This window comes from Xenopus laevis, chromosome 4L (assembly GCF_017654675.1).
Source record: "Xenopus laevis strain J_2021 chromosome 4L, Xenopus_laevis_v10.1, whole genome shotgun sequence".
Classification (NCBI taxonomy): Eukaryota; Metazoa; Chordata; class Amphibia; order Anura; family Pipidae; genus Xenopus; species Xenopus laevis.
In genome coordinates, this window is record NC_054377.1 from 13,997,922 (window position 1) to 14,015,346 (window position 17,425).

Consider the following 17,425-nt stretch of genomic DNA (forward strand, 5'->3'; position numbering starts at 1 on the left):
AAAATGGACATGTTAATTGGGGGTGTGGTCAAAAAACGGGGATGTTTAATAAAATTTTGCTGTGCACGGCAGATCTTTTTGTCCCTCTTTCCATTTTTCAGAGGTTGGGAGGTATGCATGCCCATGTGGCTCAGTGCCATTCTCTGACATTGCCAGTCACACCCTATTACCCACAATGCACAGAGTGGACTTGCGGAGGCCGCAATTGCTTTGACATTCTGAAGACGAAAGGCTGCACTGCGGGTAGAAAACATGGTGGACCATAACACTAGTTTTAGTAGGGTATTAGTAGATAGGGATGTAGCGAACGGCGGAAAAAATGTTCGCGAACATATTCGCGGACTTGCGTCAAAAAATGCGAACGGTTCGTGAACGTCGCAAACCCCATAGACTTCAATGGGAAGGCGAATTTTAAAAGCTAGAAAAGACATTTCTGGCCAGAAAAATGATTTTAAAGTTGTTTAAAGGGTGCAACGACCTGGACAGTGGCATGCCAGAGGGGGATCAAGGGCAAAAATGTATCTGAAAAATACATTGTTGACACAGCGCTGCGTTTTGTGCTGTAAAGGGCAGAAATCACACTACGTCACTCAGGTGATGTTTCTGGACACGGAATGTGAAAAAGCTCACACAGCTAGGTGGCACTTGGTTAAAGACTGGGCAAACAATGCCTGCAAGGGCAACGTATACAGTAGTGGATACGGAATATATTATTGCTGCTGTAAAAACATCACTCAGGTGATGTTTACGGACACGGAATTATTATTATTATTGTTATTTAGACAGAATGTGAAAAAGCTCACACAGCTAGGTGGCACTTGCATACCTCCCAACTGTCCCTCTTTTGACCACTCAACCCCCTGTCCCTCTTTTGTACTGGAAAGTCCCTCTTTTCTCTGCACTGAACAGCCAGAAAAAAACCAGTTTCTAACTTAATTGGCTTTTGGCAGAGAGCTCAGAACAGCTAACAGGTGCAAATAAGATACTTTGTAACAATTTTGACTCTGGTTGGTGCTGGTAGTGGTGAACTACTAGGAGGAGCAGCACACCAGTCCCTCTTTTCTCTGAACTGAACAGCCAGAAAAAAACCAGTTTCTAACTTAATTGGCTTTTGGCAGAGAGCTCAGAACAGCTAACAGGTGCAAATAAGATACTTTGTAACAATTTTGACTCTGGTTGGTGCTGGTGGTGGTGAACTACTAGGAGGAGCAGCACACCAGTCCCTCTTTTCTCTGCACTGAACAGCCAGAAAAAAACCAGTTTCTAACTTAATTGGCTTTTGGCAGAGAGCTCAGAACAGCTAACAGGTGCAAATAAGATACTTTGTAACAATTTTGACTCTGGTTGGTGCTGGTAGTGGTGAACTACTAGGAGGAGCAGCACACCAGTCCCACTCCCCAACACAGCTAGACTAATAGCACTGGGCTCTTACAGTAGCAAAGTAAAAAAAACAAAAAAGAAAATAAAAGCAGTCCTTACAAGGACTATTGGGTTACAGGCAGCAGTCAGCAGATGAGAGATCAGCAGCAGGACAGCTGCCCACAGCAGCTACATACAGAGCACTGCAGTAGAAGGTAGATTACTAGTCAGCAAAGCTACCTAACCTAAAATGTCCCTCAAATCCCTGCAGAGTTCTGTCCCTACAATACAGAGCAGTATCAAGTAGATTACTAGCCAGCAAAGTTACTATCAACTGTCCCTCAAATCACTAAACAGCTCTCTCCCTACACTAGCTCTTCCAAGCACACACAGGCAGAATGAAAAAACGCTGCAGGGCTTCAGTTTATATATGGAAGGGGAGTGGTCCAGGGGGTGTGGGGGTGGTCCAGGAGGGAGAGCTTCCTGATTGGCTGCCATGTATCTGCTGGTCTGGGGTGAGAGGTCAAAAATAAGCGCCAGCTAAGGCGAACCCAAATTGGCGAATGTCGCAAACATTCGGCGGACGCGAACAGCCGATGTTCGCGCGAATTAGTTCGCGGGCGAACAGTCCGCGATATCCCTATTAGTAGAGCGTTAAAGCAGTAAACACTCAGCAATGAGAAACAAGGTGAGGATGTCTAAAAAGAATTCCCAGCTTCTCGGCATGATGACAGCTCCAGGTCAGGGTCAGAAGTCAGGAGAGACTGTTTTAGAGACTACTGAATTTGACAGTTTCACCTTTTCTTGACCCTCTCTCTTCCCATAACTCTGAACAGACGAGGTGTTTTCATGCAGGTCATCGAACTCCGAGGTAACTTCTAATATCCTTATATTTTGCAACAGGGGTACTTTATTATAATACACACGTTTTCAGTGAGTCATGTGCAGGGCCGGATTTGCAGCACTAAATTACCCTAGCAACTATGCATTGATTTGGAATATGAATAGGAGAGGACTGGAATAGAAAGATGTGTAATAAAAAGTAGTAATAACAATATATTTGTAGCCTTACAGAGCATTTGTTTTTCAGATGGGGTAAGAGACCCCCATTTGAAAGCTGGAAAGAGTCAGAAGAAGAAGGCAAATAATTCAAAAACTATTAAAAAGAAAAAATGAAGACCAATTAAAAAGTCGTTCAGAATTAGCCATTCTATAATATACATACTTAAGGTAAACCACCCCGTTAATAAATGTTGTGCTTTTTAATATAAAATTGAGCTGGTGTTGCCATATTGCTTGTCACAGTAAAGGAATTTTCCACAGTCTAAAAACATTAGGCTGCTATTTTACAATAACATATAGGTTTCCCTAAATAAATCCAGTACTTACTGTATATGCAGTAAATTACAGTGACTACTCTCAGTGCCCTCATATTCTACCTGCTTTTTAAAGGGGACCGTTTACTTTTCTGATTTCCTTTTGGCTGCTGTCCACTAGTGATGGGCGAATTTGGATCGTTTTGCAGAAAAATTTGCGAATTTCCCGCGAAATTCACATTCACTGGCGTCTCGTTTTCGATGCCTGCGTCCGTTTCTGCGCAAATTCGCACCTGGCGAATAAATTTGCTCATCACTACTGTCCACCACAGTATACTCCGGCCCTCGCTAGCAAGATGATCAGAGTCCCTTTTTGTTAACCTGGGAATGGAGGAAGACGCTACCGGTATGTCATCTGTTATCTGGAAATCCGTCATCCAGAAAGCTCCGAATTACGTAAAGGCCGTCTCCCCTAGACTCCATTTTATCCAAATAATCCAAACTTTTTTCTCTGTAATAATAAAACAGTAGCTTGTACTTGATCCCAACTAAGATATAATTAATCCTTATTGGAAGCAAAACCAGCCTATTGGGTTTATTTAATGTTTAAATGATTTTCTAGTAGACAAACTATGGAGATCCAAATTACAGAAAGATCCGGTATCAGGAAAACACCAATTCCCGAGCATTCTGGATACCAGGCCCTATACCTGTATTTTATTTAAAACCCAGTATAGGAAAATAATTCATTAAGTACAGTGAATGCTGTAGCCAATCGGTTTCATTTTTTGTAAATACAGACCATAGTTAAAGAAACATAATCGTTACATACACAATTTTTTTTTCCAGTTTAACTCGTAATTAGGCACAAATCAGCTCTACAGGAGAAAAAGCAGGTCATGCTGAGGTGAAACTGTCAGATACACCAGTTTGAGAGCAGTCTATTCAGGCTCCTGACTCACAACTCAAGCTGTCAGTTTGCTAACACAATGAGAATGGAATTTAAAGAGACATTTGCCCAATTAGAACAAAGACGCATTACTAGTAATTGAGAGTTTCACAGGATCAAGGAAAGAAAGCAGTATGTCAGCTCCCACACAAATATAAAATGATGAGACTGTATGGGGACAAAAACTGCAGCATGCTCTTATAGTCTATAGTCTAGGGCTGTGATCCCCAACCAGTAGCTTGTGAGTAACATGTTGCTCTCCAACCCATTGGATGTTGCTCTCAGGGTCCTCAAAGCAGGTGCTTATTTTTGAATTCCTGGCTTGAAAGCAAGATTTAATTGTATAAAAACTAAGTATAGTGCAAAGCAGAGCCTCCTGTAGGCTGCAAGTCCACATAGGGGCTACCGAATAACCAATCACAGCCCTTATTGGGTTCATTCTAGGAACTTTTTTCATGCTTGTGTTGCTCCCCAACTTTTTTTTTTATATTTCAAAGAGGCTCACGCGTAAAAGAGGTTGGGGACCCCTGATCTAACTGATCAGAGGTTACTGCCATCGTGTTCGGGGCTCAGTTGAGCATTGAAGTTAGGGGACCCCAAAAACTTCACTCCACTGGCTAAAGCCCAAAGGTGGCTAGAAGCATCAGAATGTATCAAGCATTAGTACTCCTATCTATCTTGTCTTGGTTAGCACAGTCCAGTTTTGCAGATCTTAAAAAGGCAAGGAGCTTTCCTGATTTCCAGTAGGAATGTTGGTTGGCAAAGGTACTGTTTGGCTATTACTGACGGCTACTGACAGAAACCCTGCAATTGCACATTTGTCTTGGTCCCACTTGGTCCCAAACATGCCTGTGGTAACAGGGTCTCCTTCCTTAATTTTCCAGTTTATTGCCCATGAGAAGGATAGGACACTCGCCATTCCACAGCAAGTAACACGTAACCCATCCACGTAGAATTGACGGCACTGAAACTGTGCCATCGATTATCATGTTTGTGTTGCTCCCCAACTTTTTATACATTTGAATGTGGCTCACAGGTAAAAAAAGGTTGGGAATACATAATCCCCTATATATATATATATATATATATATATATATATATATATATATATATATATATATATATATATATATATATATATATATATATATAAAGACAAATACAAGAGTCCTCTGCACTCAACCCATTATCAATATATTTAAGACAGAGACATTTTGTGCATACTGCTACTGGAAAAGAAAATACATATTTATATATTTATATATATATATATATATATATATATATATATATATATATATATATATATATATATACGCACACACAGGTATTGGACCTGTTATCCAGAATGCTCGGGACCTCGGGTTTTCCGGATAATGGATCTTTCAGTATCTTCATACCTTAAGTCTGCTAGAAAATCATGTAAACATGAAATAAACCCAATGGGCTGGTTTTGCCTCCAATAAGGATTCATTATATCTTAGTTGGGATTAGGGCTGCCACCTTTTCTGCAAAAAAATACCGGCCTTCCTATATATGTATCTCTTATCCCTATTAATGACATTGGGATCAGCCATCATTTTTACCGGCCGGGCTGGTAAAATACTGGCCAGGTGGCAACCCTAGTTGGGATCAAGTACAAGCTACTGTTTTATTATTACAGTGAAAAAGAAAATCATTTTTTTTAAAATTGTAATTTGGTTAAAATGGAGTCTATGGGAGACGGCCTTTCTGTAATTCGGAGCTTTCTGGATAATGGGTTTCCATTCTACTGCAGTTTTCCCCCACCCCCCAAAAAAAACAATTATGCAAACCTACCCATAAAAACACTTTTATGCCTATTTATCACCAGAATAACATTTTGCAAATTCTTCCAATTAATATTCATTGATGGAATTTCAATGGAAAGGCCAGGGCCGTATTTATACGGCATCGGACCTAAATACAGCACTGGGAAAGGCATTAAACCAATAGGCCCAGGGGGAATCGAGGGGTTAACAGACATGAGCAGCTGCTGTTGATAGAAATAAACGCCTGTGTAGGAGCTGGGGAGCCCGTCTGTGCTGCCATCTCGGTCGGTCGTACACATGTTTTCAGGGACAGGGAAGAGCCTGGGAGTAGCGTTACCCCTCCTAACCACAGGTTAATGCTTTTTAGGAAGGCTCTTAAAAAATTAATCACTTGCCACTTTCTTAGTGACACAATGCGGGAAGCAGCTGTCGCTGGAGATTTATCCAGGGCTTGTTTTATAGGAATACATTGGTTGTTTTTTTAATGACATTATTATTAATTATGAATGGAGATTTATTTTATAATATAAGGTGTCTGTACTTCCTATTAGGATGTTAAGCATACCTCCCAACATTTTGGAAGTAAAAAGAGGGACAAAAATTTTTTTCCCGCAAGTAGCACAGCAATTTTTTGGTCACACCCCTTTCTGTAGCCACACCCCTAATTACCATGTTTGTTTTACAAAATTTGGCAGGTTACGAAAGTTTGAAAATATTTCTCCTTATCTAAACTGTGTTTTTGTGTCTCAAAATTGTTACAAAGTATCTTATTTGCAACCGTTAGCTGTTCTGGGCTCTCTGCTAAAAGCCAATTAAGTGATAAACTGTTTCTTTTTCTGGCTGTTCAGTGCAGAGAAAAGAGGGACTTTCCAGTACAAATGAGGGACTGCGGGTTGAGCTGTCAAAAGAGGGACTGTCCCTCCGAAAAAGGGACAGTTGGGAGGTATGTGTTAAGTGATTGCAGAATAAGGTGCTACTTTATAAATACCTATCAATAATAATAACTGCCTGGGGGTACAGACAGACAGACAGACATCTTATGTAAGCAGGCGCCATTGAGGTGACTCATAAGGGTAAGGACACACTGGGAGTTTTGGAGAGATTTGGTCGCCTGGTGACTAAGCGCCTTGTCTTTGCGGCGATCAATCTCCCCAAACGCCTTCTCTCACTCTGCGCCGGCTAAAATGAAAAAACGCCAGCGCTAATCACACACGGCGATTTGGGGAGCAAATCTCCCCAAAACGCCCAGTGTGGCCTTACCCTAAAGCATCCATGTTCCCAGCATGGTCACCACATGTATTCCTTTTGTTCAAACTAGTGGTATTCCCTAATTATCTCTGATTTTTTTTTGCCAACAAAATAAAAAGTTATTCTAAGCAACTGACCAATAGACACATGGCTGCATTTTCTATATAGACACCCAAGGACCTGTGCTTAAGGAGGCAGCTCTAGGGGTGCAGCTAAATCCAGCAACGGAGCTGAGGGGAGCAGATTGCACAGGACATGTGATGCCTCTGAGGAAGCTGATTGGTAGGCGAAACGCGTCAGGCAGGAAGTTATATCACACTCAATCGCAGGAGTATATATACGCTGCCTGGGTCCCTTCATTAGAGCAAATAACCTGTGACGCTTCTGTATATGTATGTGGTTCACTTCAAACTACTAAATTTGAGTGCAATTTGTTTTTAACTTAATAAATGGTGTTACACCATTTGGATTTCGCTCTATTGGAGTACAAGAGCGGACCTAGAAGGAGAGTGAACAGTTAATACTACGGGCGATATATACTCATCTTGGGAGTAGGAAATTTAGACAAATGGTGGTGGTAGCTGATTGGATGTAAAGAACTAACTGCATATATAACTACAAGCGGAACGTTTAAAGGGGAAGTACACCTGAATGAACATTGTACTTAGTCCCAACTAATATATAATTAATCCTTATTGCAGACAAAGGAATCCTATTGGGTTTAATGTTTAAATTATTTTTTAGTAGGCTTAAGTTATGGACATCCAACTACATAAAAAATCCTGTATCCAGAAAACACCAAGTCCCGGCCATTCTGGATAGCAGATCCCATCCTGGAAACCAGGAGTTAACCACGAAGCCGACAGCAAACAGCGCGCACTTGTCTCATGGCGTGGAAATGTAGTTAAATGGCTGCGAGTGCACCAACATAACTGACAGTGCTGGCTAAGGAAAGAACTCTAATGGAAACAGAGGATTTATCTAGGTCAGGACTAAAATGCGTCGGTATATGAAAGGAGGGAGGGAAAAGCACTTTGTCCCTTTAGAAATAACAAGCCTCTGAGATCCAAGAGTGAACTAGATTTTTATTCCATCAAAGGAAAGTACAATAGCTTAATATGTCAAAGGCATGACGGTGTGTAAACAACAACATATAATGGATGTGGTTAAACATATACTTATATCCTTTCTTTTTTATACCATGCATTAATAAACTATTCAATCATATGTATATATGGGACTGGGGAATTGAGATGTGTCATTTGGTATCATACTTTGTACAGGTATGGGATCCCTTTTCTGGGAACCGGTTATCCATAAAGCTCCGAATTACAGGAAGGCCATATCCCATAGAATCTATTTTAAGCAATTAATTATAAGTTTTAAAAATGATTTTCTTTTTCTTTGGAATAATAAAACAGTAGCTTGTACTTGATCCCAACTAAGATATAATTAATCCTTATTGGTGGCAAAGCATTGATTTTTTATCAATTTAAAGGATGGTGTTCCAAATTACAGAAAGATTCCTTATCCGGAAAACACAAGGCCCAGGCATTCCGGATGACAGATCCTATATGTGTATAAGTGACTGATCTTTGCAAGTTATCATTGGTTGGGCAATATGGCGAAACATGCCGATGGTCAAATTGCACTTAACCAATGGATTGGTCCATGAAGAACTGACTCACTGGGGCTCATTTATAAACACTGGGCAAATTTGCTCTGGGCAGTAATCCATGACAACCAATCGGTTTTGGGCCAACCTCGCACCCCCATGTGTGGGCAGGTGTGGGTCGAGCTCTTCCTCCTGCTCGCCGACTTCTGACTTTATAGCCGAGCACCTGCTCGCCCCACCCCTTTTGTGGCATCATTAGCGGGGCGGGTCTGTAAAGGGAAGTCGAAAGACGGGCGCGGGTTAGGGTGGGGAAAACCCAACCTGCACATCACTATACAGGTATGGGATCTCTTATCCAGAAACTGGTTCTCGAGAAAGCTCCGAATTACAGAAAAGGCCGTCTCTCGCAGACTCCATTTCAATCAAATAATTACAATTTTTACTGCCGATTTCATTTTTTCTCTGATATAATAAAACAGTGCCTTGTACTTGATCCAAACTAAGATCCTTATTGGAGGCACAACCAGCCTCTTGGGTTCATTTAAATTATGGAAAGATCCATTATCCGGAAACCCCAGGTTCCGAGCATTCTGGATAAAAAGTCCCATATCTGTTCTTGGGTAAACATTTTTTACCCATGAACAGATAACATTTTAGGATGGAATTAGGACTTGTGCCATGAATGAGCTGCTTTCTTTATACACAGGAATCATACACGTTCCATATTTGTGGCGTTCCGTGTAACCTCACCTGAATAAGATGTGTTGGCACCGTGATGACACAGACTGACAGTGATGTTCGGAGAAGACCTCGGAGGGTGTACAGGAACCTTGCGAGGCTGTGCTGATTTTCAGGTCGTTCCTCGCTGCAGATGTCATCGCCCCACAGCACGGAGCCAAGACACTCAATTCCCCCCCTCAGAATGGTCTTTGGCCGCTTCTGTTCGTAGAGGAAAGAAAAACAGAGAAACAATCTCCCTCAGTAAACCATTAAGACATAAAAGAGGCCCAGGAACATCACTTCTGCAACTATTTATTACACTTTATTACACATGCAGTTGATAATCTATGACACGGACACTCAACTGACAGTTTCAGTGCCGTCAATTCTACATGGATGGGTTACGTGTTACTTGCTGTGGAATGGCGAGTGTCCTATCCTTCTCATGGGCAATAGGCTGGAAAATAAAGGAAGGAGACCCTGTTACCACAGGCATGTTTGGGACCAAGTGGGACCATGAAAGATGTGCAATTTCAATATATATCTGTGAAACAGGGTTTCTGTCAGTAGCCGTCAGTAATAGCCAAACAGTACCTTTGCCAACCAACATTCCTACTGGAAATCAGGAAAGCTCCTTGCCTTTTTAAGATCTGCAAAACTGGACTGTGCTAACCAAGACAAGATAGATAGGAGTACTAATGCTTGATACATTCTGATGCTTCTAGCCACCTTTGGACTTTAGCCAGTGAAGTGAAGTTTATGGGGCCCCCTAACTTCAACGCTCAACTGAGCCCCGAACACTATGGCAGTAACCTCTGATCAGTTAGATCAGGGGTCACCAACCTTTTTTTACCCGTGAGCAACTTTGAAATATAAAAAAAAAGTTGGGGAGAAACACAAGCATGAAAAAAGTTGCTAGATGGAGCCCAATAAGGCCCAATAAGTTATTCGGCAGCCCCTGTGTGGACTGGCAGAATACAGGTGGGCCTGTTTATAGTTCACATTGCAACCACAACGTGCCTTCAAGTCAGAAATCCAAAAATAAGCCCCTGCTTTGAGGCCACTGGGAGCAACATCCAAGGGGTTGGTGAGCAACATATTGTTTGCGAGCCACTGGTTGGGGATCACGGAGTTAGATGAGTTAGATGATCATAGGAGCAACTCTGCTCTCATTTGAATGATCAGATGGAGACGGGACCCCCTCAAGAGGCCCTACGTGGTTGTGGAGACCTTCTGGGCCCTATTTACCTCTTATACTGGTCAGTATATGTATGCAATTTGTATGTGTGATATATACACTCTTCTGTTGTACAGAGCTCCAAAATATACTTATATGCCCTTTATTGCATTTATCATGACCTGACGAACTCCTACAGTCTGGCAACAGTGACAAACATTTAAATTACAAATATTAAAAATATTTTCCTGTTGTGAGTCAGAGTTTTAAAAAGGGATTAGAGAGCCAGGACTTTCCCAGACATCGAAGGGAAGTATGAAAAAAGCTCAGAAAAGCAAATTAGCATTGATGGACAGGTGTGGGGGTGACTCCATTCTGCTCTGTGGAATAAAGGACAGATAGTGATCGGCGTCACACCTTTCACTAGAAGTGCTGGTATCACATAGCTAAGAAATGTGTAAGAAGCCCTGCAGTGAGAAGGTTAGGATGCAACCTCCTCTTCACCGGAGATCACGTTAGTTAATCCATGCCCCAAGCAAGATCATGTTAAGGACTCACAGGTTATGAGCTCCAACTCCACATACTTTTCTGGGGTTAAAAGGTTGTTGGAAAGGCAAGTGATGCTCGTTGTGATGATGCTCTTTCTCCCCAACATCAACAAAATGTATCCCCCGCCTTCCTATAAAGAGCAAACCCCTCTACTCTAGTATATTCTTCTCTATCCCCTCTCTTTTGTAGGCCAATCAGAGGAGTAAATGAATGGGGAGGTGGTGCTGAAACCATTGTGGGGCACAAAAATGTGATCTTTTCCATTATAAAGGGGCGATATGAAATTTGGCTTGGCTTCAGGAAAAGGCGTTTCACGGTCTTGGTTTGGTTCACTGGAATTCCTGGATACAAAGACTAGGTCAAGGCCCACCACTGGTAAGTAGAAAAGAGACAAAGCTGAGGGATAGTTTGGCCACAATGGAGAGGGAGGATTAGGCAACATGAAATACCCCCTATGTCTAAATGTGTTTTACCCTTACCGATTGAGTTATACCATGTGACACATCCAAGAGGGTGGACTTAATGTAAAGGACGCCGGCCTTTTGAACAAATGGAGAGCCAGGCAGAATAAAGGATTATTCTAAGTTTGCACACTTGGTAGAATACACATAACCAGAGGCTACATGGGGTAGTAGGATGCAAAATAAAAGAAGTTAGAATGGCGACTGGTTGCCAGAGCTGGAATATGCACAAGGCCCCACCGGGATCTTTAGGCTTATAGTTGAAGTGTAAAAAGGGGGCGTTTTTTCAGGTTTGGCAATCACCACCCTTAAAGGAGAAGGAAAGGCTAAAATTTTGTAAGCTTCATCAGAAAGGTCTATATAAATACACCAGTAAACCCTCAAAGTAATGCTGTTAAAAGAAATACAGCATTTCTTTCCTTCTATTGTGTACTCATGGGCTTCTGTATCAGACTTCCTGTTTTCATCTTAAACCTCCAGGGCTAGGGCTTGAGCATGCTCAGTTTGTTACTCTCTCCCTCTCCCTCCTCCCCTCCTTGCTGTAATCTGAGGCCAGAGCTATGAGTCAGCAGGAAGATACTTAGGCAGGAAGTGATGTCACACCTAGCTAATATGGTAGATGTATCCTAATGGTAATGGTAAAGCATTCTGCAGAATAAATATAATGTTATAGCTTGCACTATTGTGGCTAATCTTTTGGCAATAAACTAACGCAAAGATAATATCGTATGAAAAGAATTTCTGTACAATATTTAGTGCGTGTATGGTGGGAGACGTGCAATCCAATATCGGCAGAAGACTTGCATATCAGTCGGCTCGTCGATCGGGCTGGCTGAAACATTTTGATCGGGGGCCTTTGAAGGGACCCAAACATTGGCATTGTTAGTGCTGAATTGTCAGATACTGGTAGAATTCTATTGTTTCTACCTGTATAACCCATGATTCAGCTCTACACGTGTGTACTGAAACAGGAAAGATATTTTCTAGGAATTGTAACGTCTATGGCCACCTTTAAACAGATTCCGACCCCTGGTGCATTTACACCCTCTTATTTTATTAAAATTGCCCAGAGATCTGTAATGTAGCATATTGAAAAGTTGCACAAATATTGTGTTAGACATTGCTTGGACAATAATGAAAACAAATATCCAGGGCAGTTTAAAATCCGTTATAGATAAATGCCCCATACACAATTTTAATTAGAATGCCAAACATGGTGGCTGCTTAGAGGAAAATATCATAGTTGCAAACATGCACAGAGACTCCATGGGATTGGAATGGTTAAGTAGGAAGACCTCGGGGGATCGCTTTGCACCTGAGGCTCATTAAGAATCCTTTTAGAAGGCAGGCAGAGCTGTGGATCCGTATGTACGCTGAGCAAGGAATCCGTGTCCCTGCTGTGGCTGGGAAAAAAGGCTGCAGATGGAAAGCTAGGCCCTAAGAGACCTAAGGGAAGCCAGGGAAGGGAAGCCAACCTGAGGTGCCTGGGAGATGGCTCTGTGTGAGTCTGGCACTGCTTGGAGACCACTGTAAGCAGTCAACAGAAGAAAAGAGCCGAAAACTACTAGGAACAGTTCTGCATAGGCACCATAATGCCAGAGGGTCGCAATCTGTGCATCTCCGTTGTACTATCATACTGCTACAAGTACTGCTATAAGTCCTACTTGCAATCATCTACTTGCATTAAAAGGGAGATCTAATGAAGCTGTATTTAGACAATAATCTACTGGCTGCAAACTTTTGGGCAACGCTGCTGTTAATGTAAAAAGAAGTGTATGTCTTGGCTTTCAGATAACCATTCTTTGTGTTCTCTTTTTTTAACTTAAAGAATTCACTAATTTGCACAATTAGCACAAAAAAGGTGCATTGGGAGTGGGGGGATGTCACATTTCCACCATCTTAATTCCTGGCATAGATTTCCCACGAGCCCTAGTGAAACGAACAAGTCCATTAAAACGGAGTCCGGTAAATATCCATAAATATATTCACAGATATCACCTATATGTTTTATAGCAGTGGTTTTGGATTAGGGTATGCATATTTATGAATATTTGATAAATGCACTTTAATAGATGTCTCCACTTCACCAGGACTCATGGGAAATGTATGCCAAGAATTTGGGAGGTGGAGAGGCGAGACGCTACTCCCCCAAATGCACCTACTTAAAGGAAAACTATACCCCCCAAACAATGTAGGTCTCTATGAAAAGATACTGAGTAAAACAGCTCATGTGTAAAACCCTGCATCATGTAAATGAACCATTATCATAATAATATACTTTTTTAGTAGTATGTGCCATTGGGTAATCATAAATAGAAAATTGCCATTTTAAAAAATAAGGGCCGCCCCCTGAGATCGTAAGATTCACTGTGTACACATACAAACCACATGTAAGGTCACATGAGCCAATTAACAGACAGAGTTCTGCCTTTTGCTTCCTCACTTCTTCCTGTTACAGTTAGTGTTGTAGTATTTCTGGTCAGGTGATCTCTGAGGCAGCACAGATAGAGTCACGAAATGGTGGCTCAAGGCAAGAGATGTAAAAGGGCAATATTTATGTAAATATATATTCCAGTTTGGTAAGATTCTTTAATATGTCATTCAATTTGATATAAACTATCTGTTGCTTAAGTATTCATTTTGGGGGTATAGTTTTCCTTTAATGCGGATTTTGCACGTGTTTAAGCTTGATAAAAGGCTGGTGTTAAGCCTGAAATGTTGCCTTTTTGTGGGCACAAATCACTTTTGCAGATTTCTTGGCTGTCTATAGTCTATTTTTATATGGTATTATAAAATCCTGAAAAAATAGGAATTATTGCTCATCTAAATTCTTTGTGGATCACAGCTCCCTATACGATCCAATTGTTGGCCCACGGTAGAGCCTTGCAGCGCTTAGGGTACTCATGGGTTACCCACAAAAAAAAGTGAGTACCCTGCAGGCTGTAGGTAGGATCTTCCAGTGTGGGTATAGATGTAGGTTGTGGGTCTAATCTATATATTATGTATATTTTACTCCTTCAAACAGTTTTTAAACATTTTCTGCCCCTGCTCACTTCTGATGAAGTGAATCACTTCCTGTTTGCACCCACAACACTTCCTGTTTAATGGTGGGCAGCAGGTTGCGGATAAGGCAGTTGTGGGTGGGATTGGGTAGTGGGTCAAAGCGGCTAAAAACACAGGTTGCGGGACAAGGTTTCAAAAATTGGTTCTGCGCGGGGCTCTAACCAAGAAGTCAATGAGACAGTTTGAATGCATCTACAATGGCCTATCTAACCCAGGCAAATGACCTTGATGTACATGGCCAGCTTAAGGGCAATCATCTCCAGACATATATATCCACTTTAATATGTCACTGACAGTAGATGCCCAAAAACAAAAACTTTGCTGATTTTCAAGCACAGCCCTCTTCCCCTAGCTCATGAAGAAGCCCACAAATGCTATGTACGACCTCTGGTGGCAGCGTATACGATGCAATTAAACTGCAGTACTGTGAACCCAAGATGGAGCGCTGCTCTTCTTAATCAGTAAATTTGGAGAGTATGTGGGGGGGGCTCTAACTTCAGTATTATAGGGTTGACAGCTGTAAAAAGTAGCATGGACCCCTATGTCGTTTGAGTAGAAAATTAATAATAATTATCCAGGGTCCGGCAAGATGTTCGGACAAATCTGATGCTTCAGCTGACCATTTGTAAAGTCATTAATGGACAGTAGAGGCCGAAAACTAAATTTTGGCGATCATCAAGCATAGCGCCTCCCTTGATAAGGAGTTTTAGAACCTGACCGTTACCCATTCCTTTGATGGTGGTGCAGCCTACTTCCCCCCAGTTCCCTGTCAGATGCAGAGTCGAACTGTTCTCCATGGAAAGGTGCACGTGACAAAGAGGGCATTTAACTTGTAGACTTGTTTCTGGAAAATGTAAACTTGATGAATGCTCCTTTGAGTCCTGCGCGGAACCAATTTGTTAAACCCGACCCACAACCCACACCCCGCATACTTACCCGCTTGGACCTGCTACCCGACCCGACTGGCAAGTACCTTATCCGCAACCTGATCCTGCTGACCATCAAGAAAAGCCAGTGCTGTCATTGTAAACCAGAAGTGACATCATTAGAAGTTGGCACGAGAAACACTGAACCGCGTCTATACCCGCTCCTGAAACGTCTATCTGCAACCCGCAGGATTCCGCACGTTTTTGCAGCCAACCCGCTGCAGGACTCTAATCCTCCTAACCTACCACATAATATTAACCCCCTTCAGAAAAACTGATCAATCTGGATTAAAGATCTGATAAAAAGATCCCGTTCCCGTTGGGGGTCATCGACTGAAAGGATGTGAAAGGCGACTCTATTATAATCAAATGCGGCCAAACTGCATGCATTCAGACCAGGTCCGGACTGAGAATTAAAATAGGCCCTGGCATTTCAGGTACACAGAGGCCCAATCAGCCCGCATAGAGGTCCAATCTGCCCCCACCAGCCCACTAAATACTGACTTTCTATGGGACCTTATAGCAGCCCCTCTGGCATTTGGCAGAACCCACGAATTGCCAGTCCAAGCCTGATTCAGACTGCTTGGTCCTACCCATGGGAATCTGCCCTAGTAAGACCAGAACAAGTCATTGTAATGTGTTTCATGATCAAAGATTGATCAAAACTCATCAATTTCTCTCCTAACACCTCTTTTATATAAAGCCATTTGACTTTGGTGGGGTGTCCCTATAAGAGGCAAGTTCTCATGGAGATGAAATGCAGAGAATATTATTCTGAATTCTGCTACACTGTAAGTTCTTTTAACTTGTCACGTTGCTTTAGACAAACATCGGAGTTAATGAGAAACTCCATGACTATCATTCTATCAGCAGCATCTCAATCTCATCAAGGGCCTCCCCGTTGGTCCCCTTCGTGCAGTTCCCTCCGTGCTTACAGAGGAAGGAAATTCCTTGCATAATAACATAAAGAAATCCAATAGTATGGCTTTCCATAATATCATAACACAGCAAAACTCAGCCCAGCCACGTGGATATATAAAAAATATGTAGGAAAGAGCACATCGAATAAAGCCGATTAGGTGGATTTTGAGAGGGGGTGCCCCATGTGCCATGACTTTGTGTTCTGCATTTTGTAAGATATCCTGATTTTTAAGACGACCTGTAACCATTTTGGTGAGCAACTTTGCACACACATACACGATTGTGGGAACTGTTATGACATGCCTGTTTCCATAGTTACGGCAACGAGTAAGGAGACCAATTTGCTTCTCCAGAGGGGCACTGCCACCAACGGCAAGGCATGCTCTGCCCACAGGTCTCTGCAGACTCTGAAATTTGAGCAGTGAGATAAATGAGCATCGGGTTCTCCCTAACAACTCCTACCATGGGCAAATAAATATCAGCTAAAAACAGGCCAAATGTACATCAATGGGCGTGCTCAGCTAGCAAGAATAAGTGTGCACCCTGGTAGGCTTTGGTATTAATAAATGTATTCTTCCCCCTCCATGAATAATCCATTAAAAGAGAATTAAACCCTAAAGTTAAAAAAACCCTACCCCCCTCCCTCCTCCTCCCCCAACCTAAGTGTAAACCCGGGCAAATATCCCTAATGTTTTACTTACCCCTCGGTACAGATTCAGGCATCAGAGTTCATGGGCACCATCTTCAGCCGCTTTGGAATGAGACCAGCACTTCTGGAAATTTTCGCGAGTTTCGGGGCATGCGCAGTCACACCGGTCTCATTCCAAAGATTTCCAAAGAGAAGAAGATGGCGACTGTGAACTCCGATGCCTGAATCTGCACCGTGGGGTAAGTAAAACGTTAGGGGCATTTGCCCGGGGTAACACCAAGGCAGGGAGGAGGAAGGAGGAGGGTCTATGTAGGGTAGCGGGGTAGGGGTTTTTAACTTTAGGGTTGAATTTTCCTTTGGGTTAAAATGTGTGTTCATTGTAAAAAAAGGAAAGTTTATGGGCAACTAACTGCTTTTCCAAAAGCGATGCAATAAAAACATATTTATTATTGAGGAAACTGTTGAACATAAGCGCAAGGTGGCCTTCCTCCTTGCACCTCATACTATACCAGAACCTCACTGCCCCAGCTGTGGGAAAGAAAGATAATAAACAAGGGGGAGGGAAAGCAAGTTCTTTGCTATGTTGTGCCCATTTATTTACACAACCTAGTAGCATTGGACAGTGCTGCATACTATATGAGTGGCACATGGGCAAGATACAACACAGCCAGGGAACACCAGG

General features: G+C 42.2%; 1 protein-coding gene across 1 annotated transcript in view; it reads right to left on the reverse strand.

Annotated features, from left to right (window-relative positions):
• LOC121402871 (elongator complex protein 4-like) overlaps positions 1 to 17,425 on the reverse strand; it is a 127,148-nt gene that overhangs the window by 109,348 nt on the left and 375 nt on the right. The window contains exons 2-3 of the mRNA XM_041589593.1: positions 16,371 to 16,501; positions 9,028 to 9,250 (exon numbers count right to left, since the gene is read on the reverse strand). Coding sequence (XP_041445527.1) covers positions 9,028 to 9,250; positions 16,371 to 16,501 — 354 coding nt within the window. The remainder of the gene's footprint in view (positions 1 to 9,027; positions 9,251 to 16,370; positions 16,502 to 17,425) is intronic.